Source organism: Furipterus horrens, unplaced genomic scaffold (genome assembly GCF_987537825.1).
Source record: "Furipterus horrens unplaced genomic scaffold, mFurHor1.1.pri manual_scaffold_5, whole genome shotgun sequence".
Classification (NCBI taxonomy): domain Eukaryota; kingdom Metazoa; phylum Chordata; class Mammalia; order Chiroptera; family Furipteridae; genus Furipterus; species Furipterus horrens.
This window is the reverse complement of record NW_028327175.1, coordinates 110,384,483-110,406,190: the sequence shown is the minus strand read 5'-3', so window position 1 is coordinate 110,406,190 and position 21,708 is coordinate 110,384,483. Positions and strand designations below refer to the sequence as shown.

General features: G+C 40.1%; 1 protein-coding gene across 1 annotated transcript in view; it reads right to left on the bottom strand.

Annotated features, from left to right (window-relative positions):
- GRIN2A (glutamate ionotropic receptor NMDA type subunit 2A) overlaps positions 1–21,708 on the bottom strand; it is a 406,311-nt gene that overhangs the window by 4,876 nt on the left and 379,727 nt on the right. Inside the window, 1 exon segment of the mRNA XM_090277023.1 lies at positions 3,377–3,615. Within this exon segment, the coding sequence (XP_090133149.1) occupies positions 3,377–3,615 (239 nt within the window).

Here is a 21,708-nt window from a genome sequence, read left to right as displayed (position 1 = left end):
GTGAATATATTTTTCTACATCAGAGGGAAAGCATTTTATAGAGAAAACAGAAGTCTGCATCCCACAAACAAGAGGCACAATTTTGTAAGTTGTTGAAGACAAAGGCCACAGCTGTGGGAAAAGCTTGGTTCTAATATTAAATAAATGGCTTCTCTGAGCTCTGGCTTGCTCCCTGGGAAGTGCCAGAAGTGCATGTATCTCAGGTTGGTGTTTGTTCAAAATTCCCAGGAGTTCCCAAGGGATGCCAAGCCCACAAGGAGGGCTGTGTGTATCTGCTGTGTGGCAATAACTTTATGTCTGTTGTCTGGCTGGTCAATGTGCTTTAGTTTAGAGGGCTGGTAATGGAGAGATCTGGCTTATGTGCAGAAAACTCTGCCTTGGTGTAGAAGTAGAAGTGAAATTCAGAGCATCTTGGATGACTGTTCCTTAGAGAGGAGTGCAAACTCTGAACTTGAAAACATGCCACCCAGCCCTACACACACAGACAAGTTCCCTCTTTTATGCTGTTTTTTTTCTGGTAGGTGAGATGAAATGAGAAGACCCCTATTATTTTGAGGAAACATAAAGTGAACCCAGAAGGATCTCTTTCTAACCGTTTGGCTTCAGTTTATCCATTCATAGGATGGGCGTGATCAAATCATTCTCACAGGGTATTGTGAGGATTAGAGATAATGGCCCAAGGTCTCATTTCACATTAGGCATATTTCATTATGTTGCTGTGATCTTGCACTTGTAGGAAAGTAGGTTCTTTGCTTGGGAATGCACCACTATGTTTTTTTTGTGTGTGGGTTTTTTGTTTTTGTTTTTCAGAAAAGATCATGTGAACCCAATGAAGACACCTTTGTTTTGGTGTGTGTTCTCTGAATTGTGCGTAAGCATATATGTAAGGTGGCATATGTGTGACTAAGCACATAAGATGAGCTTTAAAGGTGTGTGCTGACCCTTGACCAGAAAGGAAGAACATTCTTTTAGCAACCCAGAAACCCTTCTATGCACTGCATCAGGGGCTAAGCCCATTCTGAGTTCCTCTAATAGATAAATGAAAGAGATATCTATTAGGGGAACTCAATGAGAAAAATACAGCAAGTATGAGGTCTTTTTACTCACATATATCAGGCTGTACCTATATTAAAAGACAAACCTTATCTGGGGAGAAGCACCAGTGCTCAAGCAGGGTTCCCTGCAACCTTCAAGGATAGGAGAGATGGTGGCTGGAAGTTTCAAGGGGACACAGAAGTCCCTTCAGTGCTCCTATGGGATGAGGGGTCCTCTCTCCCTTAGGAAAGGGAGGCTGAAGTTCAGATTGCAGCCTGTCAAGCTACAACACAATGGCTGCTCCTGTGCCCTCAGTTTCCCCACCATTCCCATTCTTCAAGATGCTTGCTCTCGACTTGGCTTCCTTAATGGTATCTCAGACAGAGGAAATGCTCTTCCAAACATAAGCAGGATTTATAAGTAAATGCAGCAGTGTACATTTGCTCATGGTAATCCCAGAATCCTTTGGATATGGAAATCCTTTAGTAATTGGCAGAGAGAATTAGCTTAAAGTTAGCATATCTAGCTGTATGCCTGTATGTTGTTATTTTTAAGCAATCTCTGTGTTTAAATGCCATTTAGCTAATTAATAAATATGTACTTGCACAGAACTCAAGTTTACAGTGCCATTGAACAGAGAAAATAAATCTTCCTCAGTAAGCTAATGTGTACTTTCTGAATCTCCAAAGTTCTTAAAATTGCCAAATGCTAAGATTACACAAACTCCTTTCAAAACAATTATTTGGTTTCCTCAGTAAACCTTAGCATATATAGTTAGATGTTTTTAACTAAATATTTTTCACCATGTTTCATATTCTAATTCATTAAATTCCTTCAAAGTGAAAAATTCCAAGGTGAATAAATGTAACAAATAGGGAGATAAATAGATTAAATAGATGGGTAGATAGATGGATGGATGAATGGATGAATGGACAGACAAGTGAATAGATAGTTGAATGGATAGATGAATAAATGAATGAATGGATGGATGGATGGATGGATGGATGATTGATTGATTACCAGATAATGTTATACTATGTTAGAAGATGAGTAAACAATATGTATACATGTGCTTTTATTATGATTCAGGTAAATAACTAGATCGTGTTGAATATGTAAACATATTATGTGAGTTACATGTACATATATGTTGTATAGTATGATTTGTATCAAATCTTTTGTTGGTTATGTTCGATATTTGTTGCTTGTGTGGGCTCTGGCTGGTACACCATCTACATTCAAATCTTGACTCCACCAAGACTGTGTGTCCTTTTCATAATTCTCCTAACCTCATAACTGAGTTTCCCCATCTGTAATGTGGAGCTAATTACAGTATATACCCCATAGAGTTGGTTTGTGGGTTAAATGATATGTAAAATATAAAGTTCTTATATGGTACATGGCACATACATGTGTTCCACAGATATAAGCATTTCCCATTATTGTTTTCATTACTGGTGAATTATATCACATGTGTCTTTTTATGGCAACACACATGCCATGCTGTGCAGCATAAAAGGAGCTTTTCTTGTATTTCATGTGAACTCACTATAGTATGTGTACTCTGTGCTGTAGTTTATGTTGGGTCGATGTGTATTTTGTTTTATTTGATGTGTGTGCATTTTCTCATGGTTCTTCAGGTCTGTGTTTCATTTCAGGCTCTGCTGCATTGCACATGCTGCCTGTGTTTTGTTAGGTGTGTATACACATACATGGCAGTGTGTGTAGATTATGTTTTGTCATGCACTTTTGGTGAGAATGAATGCACACACTGTAACATCCTGCAAGGGAATTTTAGTAGTGTGGTTAGCATGTGTGGGTGCTAACAATGGAGGCCACAGACTGCTTTGTTTGGCCCACATAATGTTTTGTTGGGTTTTGTGGGGCTTTTAATGGAATTAGTTACTAATATTTAAAAATTGGAAGGTTTCATATAAAATCAGATGACTGCTTTCTCCTTCACAAATAAGAAGTCCTAATAGCTTGGCTCTGCATTCCGAGCCTCTATTGAGAATGAGTGCCCCTTTTAGATGTGGTAAGCATTATGCAGTTTGTCATAGCTGTTTCCTCACAGTGACACCAGGTTCAGCAGCTATTTTTCATGTCACTGGTGCTTTCTTTCTCATGTTTAAACTGCTTTGTCCATTTGCCTTTCCTCTCGCTTTCACAGTCATCTGGGTGTGCAAACCCCGGCTTATAAATTCTCAGGATTGGTGAGTGAGGGGAGGATGTACAAAACCCCACCCCCATCCCAGGGAGCCAAGACCCCCTGATTCTCTGGAAGCCTGATGCTTTCCTGGACCTGCTACTATAAAAGGAAGTAGCTACCAGGGGTACTGACCCGGCTGATGGAGAAGAGCAGCCCTGGCCGGTCGGAGCAAACACCCGTGAAGCAGAAGCGCAGCTTCCAGTAGAAGAGGTGCTCCCAGATGAAGGTGATGAGGCTGAGGGCCATGGCAGCCGCCAGCATGTAGAACACACCTGCCATGTTGTCGATATCCAGCTGACTGCTCATCACCTCGTTCTTCTCGTTGTGGCAGATCCCAGTGAGCCACAGTGTCTCCAGCTCCTCCATCTCACCTGAGCAGAAGACAAGATCCATAAGCAGTGAGGGGGCAGGGCATGCACTTTGGGGCAAGCACCTTTGGGTTTGGGACAAACATGTGTGACTTAGGGCTGTGTAACCTTAAGGCAAGTTACTGAGATCTCCTGGTTTGCATCCACTCACTTGCTGAGTGCAGATAATAATAACAATACCTACCTAATATTGTTATAGGAGGATAAAATGAGATAATGTTAGAGAGTTTGGCAGGATCCCTTTGGTTGCTTTTTCTTTTTTTTCCGGTCATTTTTGTTATGGTTTGCGCACCCTGTTTTTCTATGTCCCTACCTTGAACACACCTAATTCTAGAACAGGACATGGGATAAACTGGTAGCCTGTTACTGTTGATTGACCTGCAGTCCAGTTATGACTTCATCATTTATTAGCTGTGTGACTCCAGAGACACAGTTATCCTGCCTGTGAAATGGGTATAGTAATACCGCATACTTCCTAGATTGTGGTGAGGATCAAACCACTCACATATGCAAAATTACTAAATGTAGTGCCTGGATCACAGGAACTTCTCATAAATTGTAGTCTCCACAGGATTGTTGTGAAGTAAATGTCTGGCGCAGTGTCTGACACGCAGTTGTCATCAAATACAGGAGTTTCTTCTTTCCTTTTTCTTTAAGAGAATATCCAGGATTATTCCAAAAACTCACCCACTAACAGTCACTTAAGGCACGAAGCATTAATTGGAAAGAGACATTTCAACTGGCTCTGAATGGCCCCTTGCAAACTAAACACTTCCACACTTCAGTCAGCAATTTAAAAAGTAGGTGGGGTTTTCAAAAGAAAAAAAGTAGTACACATGTTTAGCATTATTTTGTTCTTCTTTTTATGTGCATTTTATTTAGTTGTCATTTAGGAGAAAATTCTCTGATCTAAATGTCTAGAGATTACACTAACTGTCAAGCAATTCACTAAACTATGGCACTTAGACTATGATTCAGCCTTTACAAACTATCCTTCAAGGACAGGAAAATCAAGGACAATGCACATGTTAAATGGAAGGTAGAACTATGGTGTGTGTGTGTGTGTGTGTGTGTGTGTGTGTGTGTGTGTGATCTTTAAGATACAGGAGACATGCAGAGAAAAATAAACACTCCACCTGTTTATTTGATCTCTTTTGCAGAAGTTAATATAATGATATCTTTTGTATTGCTCTCTTTTTAAGTTTTGTGGAATCAGTGTGTACTGCTTTTGGTTTGTTTTCATTCTTGACTGACTCGATGGAACATAAAAATCTAAGTCAACAATTAAATTATCTTGACCTTTTGAAGATGTTATGAGTTTTCTTCTGATCTACACTGCAACTGTTATGAGAAGTCAGATCATAATCGAATTGTCATTGCTTGCTATGCAATTTCTATTTTCCCTCTACTTGCTTTTGAGAATTTCATTTTGTCTTTGGTGTGCAATCTAGGTGTGGATTTATTTGTTTTGCTCTGGACTCGGTGTGATTCTTCTGTCTGATGACTCATAACTTCAATTCTGAAAAAATCTTACCCATTGTTGCTTTGTGTATTAACTCTCCCCATTCTATCTTTTAAAAAATTAATAGACTTTATTTTCACAGTAGTTTTAGATATAGTGAACTCCCTGTGCCCATGTCCCTCTGTTTCCCCTACTAACATTTGACATTGGTGTATTAAGTTTTTTACAATTTATGAACCAATTTTGATACATTCTTATTAACTAAAGTCTATAGTCTACATTAGGGTCCACTCTTTTTGTTGTAGTTCTGTGGGTTTTGTTGAATGCACAATATCATGTAAGCACCATTACAGTATCATACAGAGTATTTTCACTGCCCTAAAAATCCCCTGTGCTCCAGCTAATCATCTCTCCCACCCCTCCCTCTCAACCCTAGCAACCACTGATCTTTTAATTGTCTCTATAGTTTTGTCTTTTCCAGGACATCATATAGTTGGAACCATATAGTACATAGGCTTTTCATGCATGCTTCTTTCACTTAACAGTATGCACTTAATGTTCTTTTGCATGTTGCAATGGCTTAATAGTGCATTTGTTTTTATTTCTGAATAATATTCCATTGCATAGATGTCCATTTTGTTTATCCATTCACCTATGGAAAGACATCTTGGCTGCTCCCAAATTCTACCAGTTATAAATAAAGCTGCTATAAACATTCATGTGCGGGTTTTTCTGTGGACATAACTTTTAACTCATTTGGGTAAATATCTAGGAGCACATTGCTAGATTGCATGGTTAAGACTATGTTTAGCTTTTTAGGAAACTACCAAACTGTGTTCCAAAGTGGCTGTGCCATGTTACATTCCCACCAGCAATGCATGAGAGTTCCTGTTGCTCCACATTTCCATCAGCATCGACTAATGTTGTCAGTGTTCTGGATCTTAGCCATTCTAATAAGGTTCATAGCGTTATCACAATTCTCTAATGACTCATAATAATCCTATCTTTTTTCTTTTTTCTGAAAATTTTGTTTAAACTATTCTGGACCTTCTCATTCTATCTTCTAGGTTATTAACTTTGCTTTAATTTTTTCCATTCCTGTATCTCTCTGTTGTACAGTTAGATGATTCCCACATTTTCCAGTTCATTTATTCTTTCATTAGTAATATGTAGCTTTATATTTTAATTTTTATCTATTTTAATTGTGACATTCATCTGGATCTTTTAAAGTTCTGCCTGTTCCTTTTATTGCAATGCCCTACTCTTTTGTTATTTTAAAAACTTTTATATTTATGATTTCAACCCTATATCTTTTATATTATTCTCTGCCCTGCCTCCCCCCAATCCCTTAGTTCTTGGGGTTTGCAATTTTTTGTTCCTTCTGTGTGCGCTCTCATGGTGGATTACCTCCCTCTGACATTAGTTACTTTTGATTAGGAGCTGATCTTCAGAAGACTTGTTCTTCCGCTACACTCCATGGGGCTCTCAAGCATACTGGGTGATAGATATGTCCCCACGGCAGGGTTCTGACTTTGCTTCCATCATGGTTCCGGGGACTTTCAGTGCACTAGTTTTTGTATGAAAAATTTTTACTATAATTACTGCACCATTTAAGTAGTTACATTTAGACCTTCATACCCATTTTGGCTTTAATTTCTCACTCAGATCTCTGAACAGATGGCAAGCCTTCTTGTACTTTCTTTGCTTTGATGGACAGTTTTTTCTAATCTCCTTTGCACAGATGCGTTGACTCACTGAAGGTCTCAGATTCATGCAGTAGATGTTAAAGCCCTTGTCTCCACCTCTACAGCCTGTATTTCCTTAGGCTGCTACACCTTAGCTGAAGACTACCATGAGAATATCCCATCCCCTTCTGTTTCTGGCACCTAAGGATTTCTCTTCTTTTCACATTGACTGTGCACTATGTGAGTGTGTGTGTGCATGTGCAATTGCTTTTAATCCTGAGTTATGTGTTTGTAGCATGAAGGGTCTCATGTCAGTTTGGTTTTCCATTGTACCACAACCATATGCATGTGTATAACTTTTATAATCAGGATTTAAAGACCATGTATATTTATAGAAGGAGAAAATAGGAAATGTATATATTTATAAATACTTCACCCAAAAGAAAGGGTGCTGGTTAGTAAGTGGTGCAGATGACGTGATGGGAAGGAATATTGTGATTTCAAGTCTTTTCTTTCCAAAAACCTCTGGTGCTTTCACACAGTCACAAATGTCATGTTGTCTCATTGTCCCCCCAACACCACCAACAACTTGTCCAAATTGCACTCCCACTCTGTGCCTCAAGATTGACAGTATTGCTTCCTCTTCTCAGAAAAACACGGATGCCATTCCTTTAAAAACATAGTGGGCTACTGACTTTTCCCCTCCCTTTGGCATTTGTGAGGACATAAAAATGAGTCTTTTCACCCTATTTTGTCAATTCCCAGCACATATTCCTTTAGATGCTGTCCCCAAGATGGCCAGTTTTATATGTCTATAACAGGGTCAGTCTGGGGATAAGAAACATCATCTTGATTCCTTTCAGAATGTAAATATAAAGATTTTTCCTCTGCCCTCTGCCCAAACAACACCTCTCTCTGAATAAGTCAATTTGGTAAATCAGACCTGCATCCTGAAAAGAGAACAAAATTCACAATACTCAATATCAATTACAACCTGTTCCAATCATTTTCCAGTTAATCATTTCCTGTCTCATAGCCTTTTGCTATTAGTGTACTGAACTGCAGTTCAAATACTTCCTTATTTCGTTTTTAATTTACTCAAGTATATTGTAATCTCCTTGAGGGAGATCAGGGACCATGTTTTATGGTTTTGATATTTCTCATGGCCTGCAGCATATAGCAAGCACTGAATCCATATTTTCTGTTCCTGCTTCTTTTCTTACATCCCCAGGCTTAAATTGGGCAGCACTGTAAAAAAATGTGCAGATCTATTGGGGGAGTGTTTCTGCCATATAAATAGAGAACATACAGAGCAGAAGGAACTTGCAGTGGACTAGAGAGTAAAAGGCTGGGACGTTTGCATGTCCTCAGCTAGGGTGAAGCAGCAAATGCCATTTTTCCAAGGAGCAGCTCTGTGGCGTTCATTCCACTGTCTGTTGCTCCATTACAAAGAGGCCGTGATCTCTGTCGATGTGATCTTGTAAACTGGAGCTGGTAAATGGAACAATTAAATGTCTTTCCTGCAGCAGACTCATTCTTGCTGGAAAGACAAAAGCTAAGCACTCCCCTGGGAGCAGAAAGAGCCTGAGCAGCTTTGGGTTTGCAGCCAGGCCCATATTGTCTTCCTCTCTCCACCTGAGAGCTGAGAGCTCTCTCCCTCTCTATTTATACATCTAATGACAGACAGGGAGCTTGTGCGTACTTGAGAATGCCCTTGCATCCATGGACGTTACACCTGTTCTAAAGCTCTTTCTATATCTGTCTTCAGGGAAGAAGGCATTGCCAGCATGTCTCTACCAGCCTCTGAGTTCCGTGATATCCTAGGAAGGCTGTGTGTCATAGCTCTCTCCCTTCTCTAGTTTTGCTAGTTAAAAGGCAGACGTGTGGGGCTTCAAGAGGCAGGAGCCAAAAAGATGTAAAATCCAAAAGGGAACAGGCAAGGATAATTGAGACAGCAGTGTGCGTATGTCTGAGACTTGCTTCCATTAGCAGCTTGGGTGATGCCGCAAGAGGCTACATGAAATGTACAGAATCAGTCAGACCAAATCCTGTGCAGAAAGGACACAGACACTGCAGACCCATGCACAAACATAGAGTCTCTCGTTACCCATCCCCTCACATACCAGGTAGAAGCCATGGGTTTCATATTTGTGAAAAGGAATGAATAAAAATTCATTCACTGGTGTCATCCAGCAAATTACGGGAAAGAACATTGCAGGTAGAAAACACTAGAATGAGCTACAGAAGGTAGTGCCCTTTTCTGAAGGTTTGGGGAGCATCTTGAATTATTCTATAAGGTCTAGATAGTCACGGGAGGAACCACCTGCATTCAACTCCCACCTTCAACACTTGCTACCTATTTGATCTTGATCCAGATACTCTTCTTATCTATCCATTCCCGCACCCATTCATTTATCTATTTTTTTATTTAACAAAATTACATAAATCCTATTCTGCTTTGGGCACTATTAGAATTTTCAAACGTTAACCCATGGATCCCTCATGTCAACTTAATGTGACTGGTGCCATTATCACACCCATTTTACAGATAAGGCAAGAGAGGTTCAGGAACTCGATCAGTCTCTCTGAGCATCAGGTCTAACACCTTTCAAATGGAAGACAACAGCGTGTATCATGTAGGAGTTTTACTGGATGGAATTCAATGAGGTTGCACACATACAGTGTCTGGTTCATACTCAGCATTGCTGGAGATCACATTATTTCTTGCTGGAAGGCAGGGAAGCTGGTACATGGGTAGATTACATACCCCTTCCAGTGCCCCTGCAACTTGGGAAGTCTATGAGTCCAAGGATGCAGATCCAGAGAGAAGGCTTAGGCCTCCAGGAAGAATCTGTTATGTCCTAAGTGAGAGAAATCAGTCCCTCAGACTCATTCTCCCAACCCCACCAGGGACTGCAGTTGCTTTTCACGTTAGATTTCATTCTGTCCTATAAGACTGCCTGAGCATTAGGGGGATTTCTCCCGGAAAGTATTTTATAGCCTGCCATGCGTCTAGCCTTCAGACTTCCTGGGCATTTCTCTCCCAAGGTCAGTTGTAAAAAAGTCCATTTTGAACCTGTACCCTTTAAGCTTCATCCGGGGCCTGAAAATTTGCTGAAATACACCTTCTAAAATCAGCCAACACATATACCCTTGCAGGCATACATACATCTCCATATATTCTTCCCTTGGTTTCCAGCCCAAGGCACCTGACCCTAGGCAGTGATGGAAGGAAAGAAATTGTGTGTGATTTTGAGAAAATGAGTTCAATGTTCTGTTTCATATGGTCAATAAAATTCGTATTTTTTTGATCTCCAAAGACATTTGGCTTTGCCTTACTCCCCACACATTCATTCACTCACTCACTCACTCATTCTTTTGTTTTTAAAGGACATTTCTTAAGCACTTAGCACATGGTCAGCATCTCTGTATTTTTATACAGAGGTGGGTCACACAGTCTTTGACCCCTACAAGCTCAGAGTCCTGTGGGAGAGACAGTTCTACAAACCAGTCATTATGGGAAAATGAGATGACTCAATTGGCATAGGGTGGGAGGCAGAAAAAACCACAGAGTGTTTTGAGATCAGAGATTGTTTCAGAGTTTGGGAGAAGGAGAAAGAAATCAAAGGAGGGGCCTGAAGGGCAAGAGCCCTTTGCAAAGGACTCAACTTTCATGCTAAAGCATTTGAGGTATCCTGGGAACAGTGAGGCTATTAGATGAGACAAGCTATATGCTTGGGGGACCCAAGATTCTTCAACTATTGTCCCTGGAAACCCAGTGGTTCCTCACATATCATATAAAGCATGCTGTTATAGGTGAGCGAGGGGTGGAAAATTTGAACAATGGTGCTATAGTGTGAAGGAAGGTCACCAGGAAATTCTATCCCAGTAACACAACCAGTCCTGGCCTCAGAGGCAGGCAGAATATACAGATTAAACTCTCTTGCTCCCATGATATGTAACAATTGGGAGAAACCCACGTGCAAGAAAGTGCTGACAAGGATCCCTTGTAAATTGTCATTAACATCACCAACACCTATACCAATTTACTCTGGATATACCAGCAACATGGTATCATGTTGAAAACTTGGCAATGGCTATATTTGGGGCACAGCTCAGAGGTCTCCATATCCAGGAAGTCTTCCCTGAATGCACAGGGATATTGATAAAAAAACCAGTTTCTCCTGTCAGGTGACATTGGAATATCTTGTCAACAGAAAATCTGTCACACTCAAGTATAATTATAAGTTGTTTCTACACCCTCCCTGTTGGGAGGTAAGTTTATTCAGGGTGGGGATTCTGTCTTGCTCTCTCTGTATCCCTCATCTCTGGCACAGGTCTTGGCCCTAGTTGCTGGGTCCATAGAAGTGTGTTGATGACACAAGGCTTCCCTTCTTGATTAGCTGGTGATTCACTGATCTGAGGATCAGCAAGAGCCCAAGAGAGGAAGGAATCTGTAAAGCTCAGACAATGGGGCCAGAAGTAGTCTCTGGAACCCGGAAATCAAGGCTGACTCTGGGGGCAAGCAAGTTCTAATCAAAAATCCTAGCAATAGAGTCCAGTGGTTCCCCATAGGAAACCAACTTCCATCCACAGTTGAAGGTGTCAGGATGATGTTGCTGCTGATCCCATTAGGTTTGCTGTGAACGCAAGAGGGGAACTGACCCCATTTCAATCCTGTTTCATGTCTTTCCCAGGGATTGGACACTCTGAGTTTCTCAGAAGTCCAAATGGAATTGGAAATGGCAAAGGAACAATTTTCTTTGTAGAAAATCTAGGGCACCCATCATTGTCCAGCTTGCGTCCTGAGAACAGATTTGGTCACTATGAGCTCTGAACTGAGGTTCTGGGAGTGAGGACAGCTTGGGGTCTGCAGGGCTGAGGCCAAGTCTTCTTCTTGCCGAGTAGCCTTAGGAGGAAGCTGCCAGTCAGATCTGGGACTTAGTATGTGGCCTTGAAACGGAGTACGGTCAGTCACCATCTGATCACTGATGTTGGGGGCTTAGCTTCATTAATTTGAAACTCTTGAGTCTAAGTGAGGTGACCTTGGATCTGGAATTAATAACATTTGGAGCCTAGGATCTCTGTGTCCACGATCTCTGAGGGTCACTGAATAACTTGCTGGAGAGAAAAAATATACCTTTTGTGTGGAAGTGAGGAATCAGGAAGAGGAAGAGTACAAGATTCTGGACATAAATAGACTAAATTTAGAAGATAAATCTCCCTTATTTATATGTCAGAATATTCCATTTCTGTATAATGCTGAGAAGTCATAAAATAAAAATAAAAATAGGCTTAAATGTATCCAGTTATATGCAGAGACAGGCTGTCTTTGGCATAAATGTTCCACCTTCTTGCTGAGGTCTCTGCTCTGTGGATGGAGCTCGAGCACCATAGCATTCATTGCGGGTTGTCGCCATCTGGCTGGGATTTCATCAGCCACAGAATCAACTATGCAAGGTGGAGTTAGGAAATTTTATGCACACAGGTCCCCAACCTGTGTCTCTTAAAGAAAAAAGGGGAAAATTGGAGAGACAATTGGGCAACTGTATCAAATGTCAATGTACATGGTCACAATTTTCCATTAGAGGGTAGAATTGGCAATAAATAATTCTCTAGAGTAAGCCTGCAGAAGAATTTCAAGAAGTCCAGAAAATTTTATGTTTAACAAGCACTTCTGGAGTTTGCTTAACTAATTTGTCTCATACACATAGAAATGTTAAAGTTAGTATGACTTAAAAGGCATATGCATTTGTGAGCATAAATGAATTCATAATAACTTTTTGACATTGCATATTTTCTTAATCAATAATCCTCAAATTCCTGTAACTCATTGTATAAAAGTGTGAGGACTTTTAACATCACAAAGAAATCCTTGTGTTTTAAAAGGCTGTGGATGTAAAAGAAAAAACAAAACAAAACAAAAAGGATAGCAATAATTCCACATACCATGCCAAGAAATATCTTCTTTTCTTTCAGCAAGTAAAATGATATCACTACCTTTCAGTTCCTTTTTCACTGAAGTGTTGTGAATAAGCTTCCTGAGATTATAACACCCTTAAGCAAAAGGAGCTCATCCATTGCTCATTTTATCTGCCTTCCCCATTGCCTAGGATAGTGTGAGCTTAATGGGCACTCAGGACTTGGCTGTGGCATGAAGGAGAAAGAGGAGAAAGCAGAAGTGGAAGAAAAGGAGAGGAAGGAGGGAAGAAGAGAAAAAAGAAGGAGAAGGGAGAGGAATAGAAAGGGAAAAGTGGGGGTGTCAGTTCTCTCCTGGCTTCCTCCTCCCTTATCCTAGGTTGGAAGTACTGAGTGGTGGTGAGACCATAGTCACAGATGAGTAGGAGAGCACGTGGGGATAGGGGAGTGATTATATTCAGATTTCAACTCAGGTGAGTATGTGGGGCAGACACTACAGACCTCTTGCTCCATTCTACTAATTACACAGCTGAGGTCAAGTTAGAGGAACCAAGGTCATAAATTAAGGAAGCTGGAGATGGAATCTGGATCTCTAAATGATTGGCAACCTCCAATCATGCAGCCACTGAGGAACACACAATTCACAGGGGAACAATTTTTAACATAATTCCTGTTGGATTAGATTTTCAGCTGTTTTAGACTTAAATAGGCGTGCTGATTTCAAAACTGCAGTTAGTTTTCTTCTATCATGTCAAGTTTGTTCTATACAGCTTATCTTAATGCGACCATTCTAGGCTCGATCAAGCCTGGATCAAGGGAAGCACTAATGTTCTCCTATAGGCTTAGAGCAAACCTCCCTTGAGTGGGGAGGGGTGGCGGATGACCTTGGAGACCAGCAACAGGTTCATACATGTCTAGGCTATTCAGTTACACATGAGACAGTGTGGTGAGAGGTTGTGTGTCACTCTATATAGTGAATCATATTCTGAAGTGTAGTCTGAATTCTTGTATGTATAAAAGGAGTTAGCAGAATTTATTATTTTATTTACATACATAATTTATTTCCTTTCCTTCAGATCATGTCTGCCTCTGCTATTTCTCATCATAAGTGCCTAAACAACCCTGATTCATTTTGTTATATCTGTGGCAGTTTCACCATTCCCAGTCAAAGGACAAACATCAGTGCATTTGTCAGGCAAGCCTATTTTGCACATTTTAAAGTAAAACTTGGTGACCAAGATAAGTCTTGGGCCCCTCACAAGGTGTGCAAGCAGTGTGTCAAGAGTTTACAGATGTGGACGAAGGGAACATGTGATAAATTGCCATTTGGTATACCTATGGTTTGGCGAGAGCCCAGGGATCATTCAAGTGACTGTTACTTTTGTATAGTGAAAATGTCAGGGTATAACAAGAAAAATAAATGTAAAATAGAGTATCCTAGTCTACCATCAGCTATACGCCCACTGCCTTATTCAGCTGAGGTCCCAGTGCCAGTTTTCATTGAACTACCCTCTTTTGAAAAACAGGAGTATGGTGAAGAACTAAGTGACAGCAACAATGAAGGTTTTGAAATTGAAGATGACTCAGTTTGTAAGGGATTTGATCAACATGAGTTGAATGATTTGGCACGAGATTTGGGACTATCCAGAAAAGCTTCAGAACTCCTAGCATCAAGACTGCACAAGAAAAACTTGCTTGAAAAAGGAGTGAAGGTATCCTACTTTCAACCAAGAGAAAGTGCATTTCTGCAGTACTTTCAAAGTGACAGTGGCTTTGTGTATTGCCATAACATACATGGTTTAATGGGGGAATTGGGAATTCCAATCTATAATGCAACTGAATGGCGACTCTTCATCAACAGCTCAAAGCGGAGCTTGAAGTGTGTCCTTTCCTCAATGGCAATTGATTTGGTGCAGTCCCAATTGGCCATTAAGTTTGTTTTTGTGAAGAATATGAAGACATGAAGAGAGTCATTGATCTGCTGCAATATCACAAGCACAATTGGATCATCTGTGTTGACCTTCAAATGGTCTGTTTCCTTCTTGGGCAGCAAAACGGATACACCAAGTATTCTTGTTTTCTGTGTATGTGGGACAGCAGAGCTTGTCAGAAGCATTGGGTAGAGTTGAATTGGCCTCCAAGATCTGACCTCAGACCTGGTGATCCAAACACTCTACATGAGCCACTTGTTGACAGAAAAAACATTATATTCCCACCTCTGCACATAATACTGAGTCTCATGAAGCAATTTGTTAAAGCTTTGCCAACTGAAGGAGACTGTTTCAAGTATGTCATTTTGGCATTTCCTAGCCTGTCATTTGAAAAGATAAAATACCTTAATATGTATGTTTGGTAGCAGAACTGTACTACTTGTACACATTTTGACATACAGTAACAATACATAGCCTTTACTGTATATGAATAAAATAACTCTAAATAAACAATATATTCAGGTAATTTTTTCTTTATTTTCATTTGTATGTACATTTTGTATGATTTTGGGAACAAACGGGGGATATTCTATACCTTAAAAAGTTGGCATGATAGAGAAACATTGGTGTCATTTTTGGAATCAGATGCCAAAAGTTAGTTAAAAACAACTGTCAGATTTAACTCAAAAAAAAAAAATTGTGTTCCCCAGTGTTATGCAAGCCTGCTTTACTTCTCTCCTAGAAAGCAGAAACAGGACACTTAGAAATTAAAGGAACCACATATATTGCTGGTGGGAATGTAAATTCATTATATTCCTGAAAACTGTTTGTGAGTACTGACCTAAGTGGAGTATATGCACACTCTATGACTGAGCCATCTCATTCTCAAACAACTAAGTGCCCACACACACCAAAAAATGTGCAAGGATATTCAAAGCTGACAAAAATGAAAAATAACACAAGTGTCCACCAACAGCAATGTATAAATTGTAGTATACTCATGCAATGAAATGCCACACAGCAATAAAAACTAATGAGCTATAGTTAATTCATTAATATCGATTAATGCCACAAAAGATTCAAATGAGTATACATTGTATAACTGCACCATTTATCTGAAGTTCAAAAGGAGCCAAACCTATCCATGATGATGGAGGGCAGAGTGGTGGTAACCTTTCTGCAGGGGGTTGGGGCATGTTGGTTGGAACAGGCCATGAGGGAGCTTTCTGGGGTGCTGGTTTTGTTCTAGGCCTCAATCTGGGTGGCAGTTTAAAATTAATTGCCCATTGAGATTTGTGCAACATAATGAATGTATATTATAGTTTACAGAAGGCTGAGAGAGAGAGAGAGAGGCATAGTAGAGCTGTACGGTGTTCTCCCATTTTGAGTCAGAGAGGAAATAAGAAGGAAAGTGGACAGAGCAGTCTTTTTAAACAGGGGAAGAAAGACAGTTTTTTAGAAGTATGAACTTTTTACAGAGAAAAAAATCTTAAAGGAGGAAAAGATGTGAACTATGCTAAATTCATCCATATTGTGGGAATTATTTAAAATAAAAAATTTAAGTGTACTTTTTACTTTTATAATTGAAGCCAGAGAGGTCAGCAGTCTGTTTCTGTAAAGGGCTAATTAGCAAATTTTTTCAGCTTTATGGGCCATATGGTCTCTGTCACGACGGCGCACCTCTGCCTGCAGCACAGGCGCAGCCACAGACACACACGGGGCATGACCGATGTGTCTGTGTTCCAATAGAACGTTAGTCACAAAAACTGGCAACAGGCCACTATGGGCCATAGGTAGTGGAATCCTTATTTAAGCAATCAAAAAGGAAACAAAATGATTTTTAAGAACACTATGTATATGAGCAAGAATAAATCCCAATTTAAGGAGAACCTCACCGTTGTTATCACCTATGATACTAAAGTGTTCTCATATCATTCCAGTTGGTGAGGTTGGTGCCATTACAATTCCCAGGTGAAAGAGGAGGAAACTGTCCCTTAAAAAGGGTAACTTTCCCAAGGTCATGGGGCAAGTAAACATCACTTCTTATATTTGAACCCAAAGCCTTTGTTCTTAGCTGCACCCCATGCTGCTAAGTCTATGACTCTGTGTGAAATATTACAATCGAAGTTTAACAAATCACTAAGAAATAAAATGTTCATTAAAAAAAATTTTTTTTGTTCATTAACATTTATATGCAAAATAGTTAAATGGTCAAAAATAGATGAAAAAGACAACTCAGATTTTTTTCTGCTTTCACTAGTATTCACAAGAATTCACATTAAGGCAACCCCAAGAGAGTGCATTGTGCCTAAAAAATCCACCGTGCTCACTGCTGCTACATTGTTTTAAACTTGGTACCATGACTCATTACTAATAGTACATTTAGATGGCAACAAACCATTTGGGCATTAATATAACGCTGTAAATCAAGACTCCTAGAGATAATTATAGCCATTTACCTTTTAAATTTTACATTTAAGAGTTTGTTAAAAATAGACAATTCAAAAAAAAGAAGCATGAAGATATTCCTTCCATCATTATCTATACAAACCAAAAATAAAATGTTTAACATTGGGAAAATAAAGTAATGAAATATGGTTTAATAATGATTATGACATTTTACGCAAAAATTCATTATGAGGATCAGATTATGTAAAAATGTTGAAAATATACTGGTAAGTGAAATAGTGGAATATAAAAGTTTACATGACCAATGATTATTTAAAGAAATGTGTTTACAAGTAACAAGGACCAGAGGGGAATATATATTTTGAAAACAGTTATGTTTAGGTAGTGGATTGGGGTACTTCTATATGTATATTATATTTCCTGACAAATCAAAGTGACTAAAAAGTGTAAACTGAGAGGGATTTGGGGCCTCTGTTTATCCATCCTGTAAATCCTACACGAGGCTCTATGACATCAGTGTTTGACTTACCGGCAAGCCATTCCTTATGTCTTATTTCAACTTTGATGGTTCTCTTGCCCTTTGACTTTCCCTGGTTTGAGCCATTCACTGCTTGTCAGGCACAAGTTTGGCACTGCAACCTTGTTCTAATCCTGGTGTCAGATGGATAACAAACACTGCAACTGTGGATCTCAAGGGACCGCCTAGAAAATTTACTGTGGACTTGGAGGAAGAGTCAATGGGTCTCGGGGAGATTTAGATTTTATCTGTTTCTTAAGTAAGTACTGTTTCATTATTATTCCAAGTATGTCTCCAGTTAAAATTAGGAGGGAGATAAACAAATTTAATTTTTATGGTACCATCTGGTCACAGGCCAATGGCGAAGCAGTTAAACCCTTTACTGCTAAGCTATGCTTAAGCTGACACTTTCTCCTTTTGAAAATATTTCATTTCCAACTGAGTAGTTTGCCCCGAACTTAGTTTTTAGGTCATAGGAGCTGACAGTTGCTGAGGCATTAAAATGGTAATTAATCACCCCCTTTGGGTTAATATCATCAAAGCTGCTATTTTGTGTATAAATGAGGTTTGTGTGCATGTAAAAAATCAGACTCAGTCAACCCATCCCCAGTAATGATCTCGAGCCACACTTCCCCGGTGGTTTCAAATGGGTCCACATTCACATATGTAAGGGATCAGGAGAGCCATTGCATCTAAATCTGGTTTCATATAGAATTTAATAAAAGCAATGGGTCATTTTCCCCCCTAAAGGTGGGTCTCTCAGTCTTGACTGCTTTATTTTAACAGTTATTACATGAAAATGAAATCTTTGGGAACAAACACTTTCATGCCTATCTTGCTTCTTTCTGAATGAGGAAGCTTAACATTAAAGCCTATTTGACTAACTCTGCCATTCATACCCCACCACCCCCACGTCTCCTGTGTTCCTTACTGCTGTGGTCACTATGCACCTGGACACTTTTAATTTCCAAACCATTTATTTATTCCTCGGGTTTCACTATCATCAAGAACTTTGGATATGGAAACCCAGTTAGCAGGAGCCTGAAAGCAGGATGATGAATAAAACACAAGGCAAACATCTAATTTCATGGATGCCAAATGAGTGAGGGATCTGTTGGCCAGGGGCATATGTATCCAGTACTTGCCAATCAGAAAATGATATGCTTCTAAGTGCTAAATATTGTTATCCTAAAGAGTGGTTCTTAAGTTTTATTTTACATCTGAGAGAGGATGTGAAAATGCCCCCAGCAGGTAAAACTTGGGTATCTGCGTTTTCCACAGGCTCCCCAAGTGTGTCTGGTGGGCACAGAAGTGACACAGCATCAGGCATTTTTATATCCCACCACCTTGAGCTTTGAAGGTGCTCCACCATTCTTTGTTGAAGGCCTGTCTACAGAGAGAATGAATGAATGAGCAAATGGTGAATTGGGGGTCTTGTCAATGGCACCTAGTCTTTGCTAACGGATTAGAAAATTTGTGATTTGCAGATTAGCCTCACTCAGCCCAAACTGTGATGTCTGCCTTTGAAGTTTTGATTTGATTAAAACATGTTTAGCAAGGAACAATGACTTTCTGAAATACCAGAAATTATGCAGTTCTGAGGAGCTCTGTGGGGAACAAGCAATTTGGGCAACAAAATCGGGTCTTTGTGAACCTGGGGAGGCTGCTCTGCAAGCCTGTATTGGGGCCAAACATCTGATTCCTCTTAATACATTCTGTCCTTGTTTCGTTCCTTCTCATCTCTTGCTTCTGGGTCCTGAGATTTCCCTAACTGCCAGGATTGAATGATCTCAAAATTAGGCTGAGCCTGTTCCCACAGTGCTGGGGCCTGGGGCACAGACAAGATTCTCTCTCCATGGAAAGATGTGTAGGTCACTTTCTCTCCCACCCTCAGTCTCTGTCACCAAGTTATTTTGCCCAGCATCATTTGCAGGGCACTGGGGCTGCTCCTTCAGAGGGAGCACTGACTCTGACTTCTGACTCATCTATTTAAATCACAGCTTTGCCCCTTTCCAGATGAGAAAATCTGCCTTAGGAGATGTCTATGAGGGTTGTAGCAGATAAAGAAGCAATATTGCATAATGGATAAAGGAAGGCCCTGGAGCCCACTTGCCACTTACTAGTTTGGACACCTTACTTAACCTACCTGTGACCCAGTTTCCTCATAAGTAAACAGGGGTTAATAATCATAACTAATGCCATGTAATCACTTTAAGAACTGAATGAATTTAATACATTTAAGGACTGAGATTATGTTGTGATCCATGGTTATCCCTCCATAAGCATTGCGTATTGTTATAAATGTTGTAAAAATGACAATGGTAATGGTCACTGTTGAACGACTTTCACTCAGAGAATGGAAAACTGTCTCTTCCCCTTTATGGGGAAGAGATTCTTGGCACCTCTTTTCCCCAAAACCCCTCATCCTTATTTTGGCATTTATCTCTCTAAATGGTTGCAATGGGGTGCTGCTGAGTCATCTGAGGACATAGGGACCTATGTCATGAAGAAATGCTGGAAGGGGAGCCAGCGGGAGAGAGATTGCACATTTCTGAGTCAGGAGTGAGTCAGCTGGTGGTCTGTGCCTTGCTCCACCATGGAGCCGAGACGGGCCAGTGGACACTCTCAGACATCTTCAGTTTCATCTGCAACATGGCTAAGTGCTCAGCTGAGCAAATCCAGTCTGCCCAATAGATGTCATACTGCCTGACTAGTTACCTAGCACACACCCCTCTCTGACCTCCCTTCCCCACTTCTTCCTGCCTTCACATCCTCGTCTCTCCTTTTCCCCCATCACTCCCTCTTTCCCCCTTTCTTTGCTTTTGACTGTTCTTTACTTCTTTATCATTTCCCTTCCTCTTCATTTCCTTTTCCCCCCTTCTTTTGCTTTCCCTTATATATTGCTGTCCCTGTTGGCTTCCCCATCTTCCTCTCCCCTTTATTCTTCTTCTTGCCATCTTAATTTTTTCTCTTTTCCTTAGGAGAACTGGACAACCTACAATTTTAAGTCTTCCCTCCTTGTCTTTCTTCAGACAGTCTAAGACCAGGAGTTATCAAACTTTTTCTAGAAAGGGCCAGATAGTAAATAGTTGGAGCTTTGCAGGTCATATGGTTTTTGTTGCAACAACTCAACTCTACTGTTGTACTGTGAAAACAGCCACAGACAATACAAGAACGGATGGATGTAGATGTGTTTCAATAACACTTTATTTTCAAGAACAGGCAGTGGCTGGATTTGGGCCGTGGCCACAGTTTTGGCCATAGTTTGCCACTTCCTGTGGAAAATACTCTTTCTCTTGTTTACCAACTTGACCACAAACCACAAACTCCTCAGTAAGAATTTATGATCTGCTCCAGTTCTAAAACACAGAGAAAATGCCGTCTTGCTCATTATATCCATTCCAGAGGATTTGCGTTAAAAAAAAATAAGTAAAACAGAAGTATTTGACTACAATTGCACACAGATTAGACAGTGGAGGAATCTGTCTTCTGTCTTATACTAATATGGGTTCAGAGACTTAAGAAGGCTGTCAGATTGAATAGTGATTACCTTGTGTCTTTCTCTCCTGAGAGCTATCTAACGCTCTTCCTAAAGAAAATAGGATCCCGTTTATCAGAAAAAATATTTAATTGATAAAATAAGCCCTGTAAAAGTATATCTGTAATGTCATCAAATCTATTCATTTATTTATTCAGCAAATTTTATGCATGCACCTACTGTGTGCCAGGCTCAGTAGTGAGTCCCGAGGGGAGAGAGAAGCAACAGGAATGGGCATGATAGTGTCTTCCCTCAACGGACTTACAATGCAGTGCACTGCCATGGGCCAGGGGACATAGACAGGTCAGCAACGATTAGTGATTAGGCATCTAATACGTGCCAAGCACTAGGCTAGTTTCTTCATGTTTTTTTCTCACACTTATTCCTTAAACAACTCTAATTTAAAGATGAGGAAACTGGAACTCAAAAATTTATTTGCCCAGTCATACAGCTAGGAAGTTATAGAACCCTTCACTTGCTTTGCTAAATGCCACACTAATGCTATAAGTAGGGAGCTAAAGGAGTTTATAGTTCATAAAGGCATCTAGTCGAGAGCTGTGGCCCTTTAGGAAGTCTTCACAGATGGACATATGAGCTGAAGGATGGGCCAAATGTCCTACCAAAAACTGGGGTTA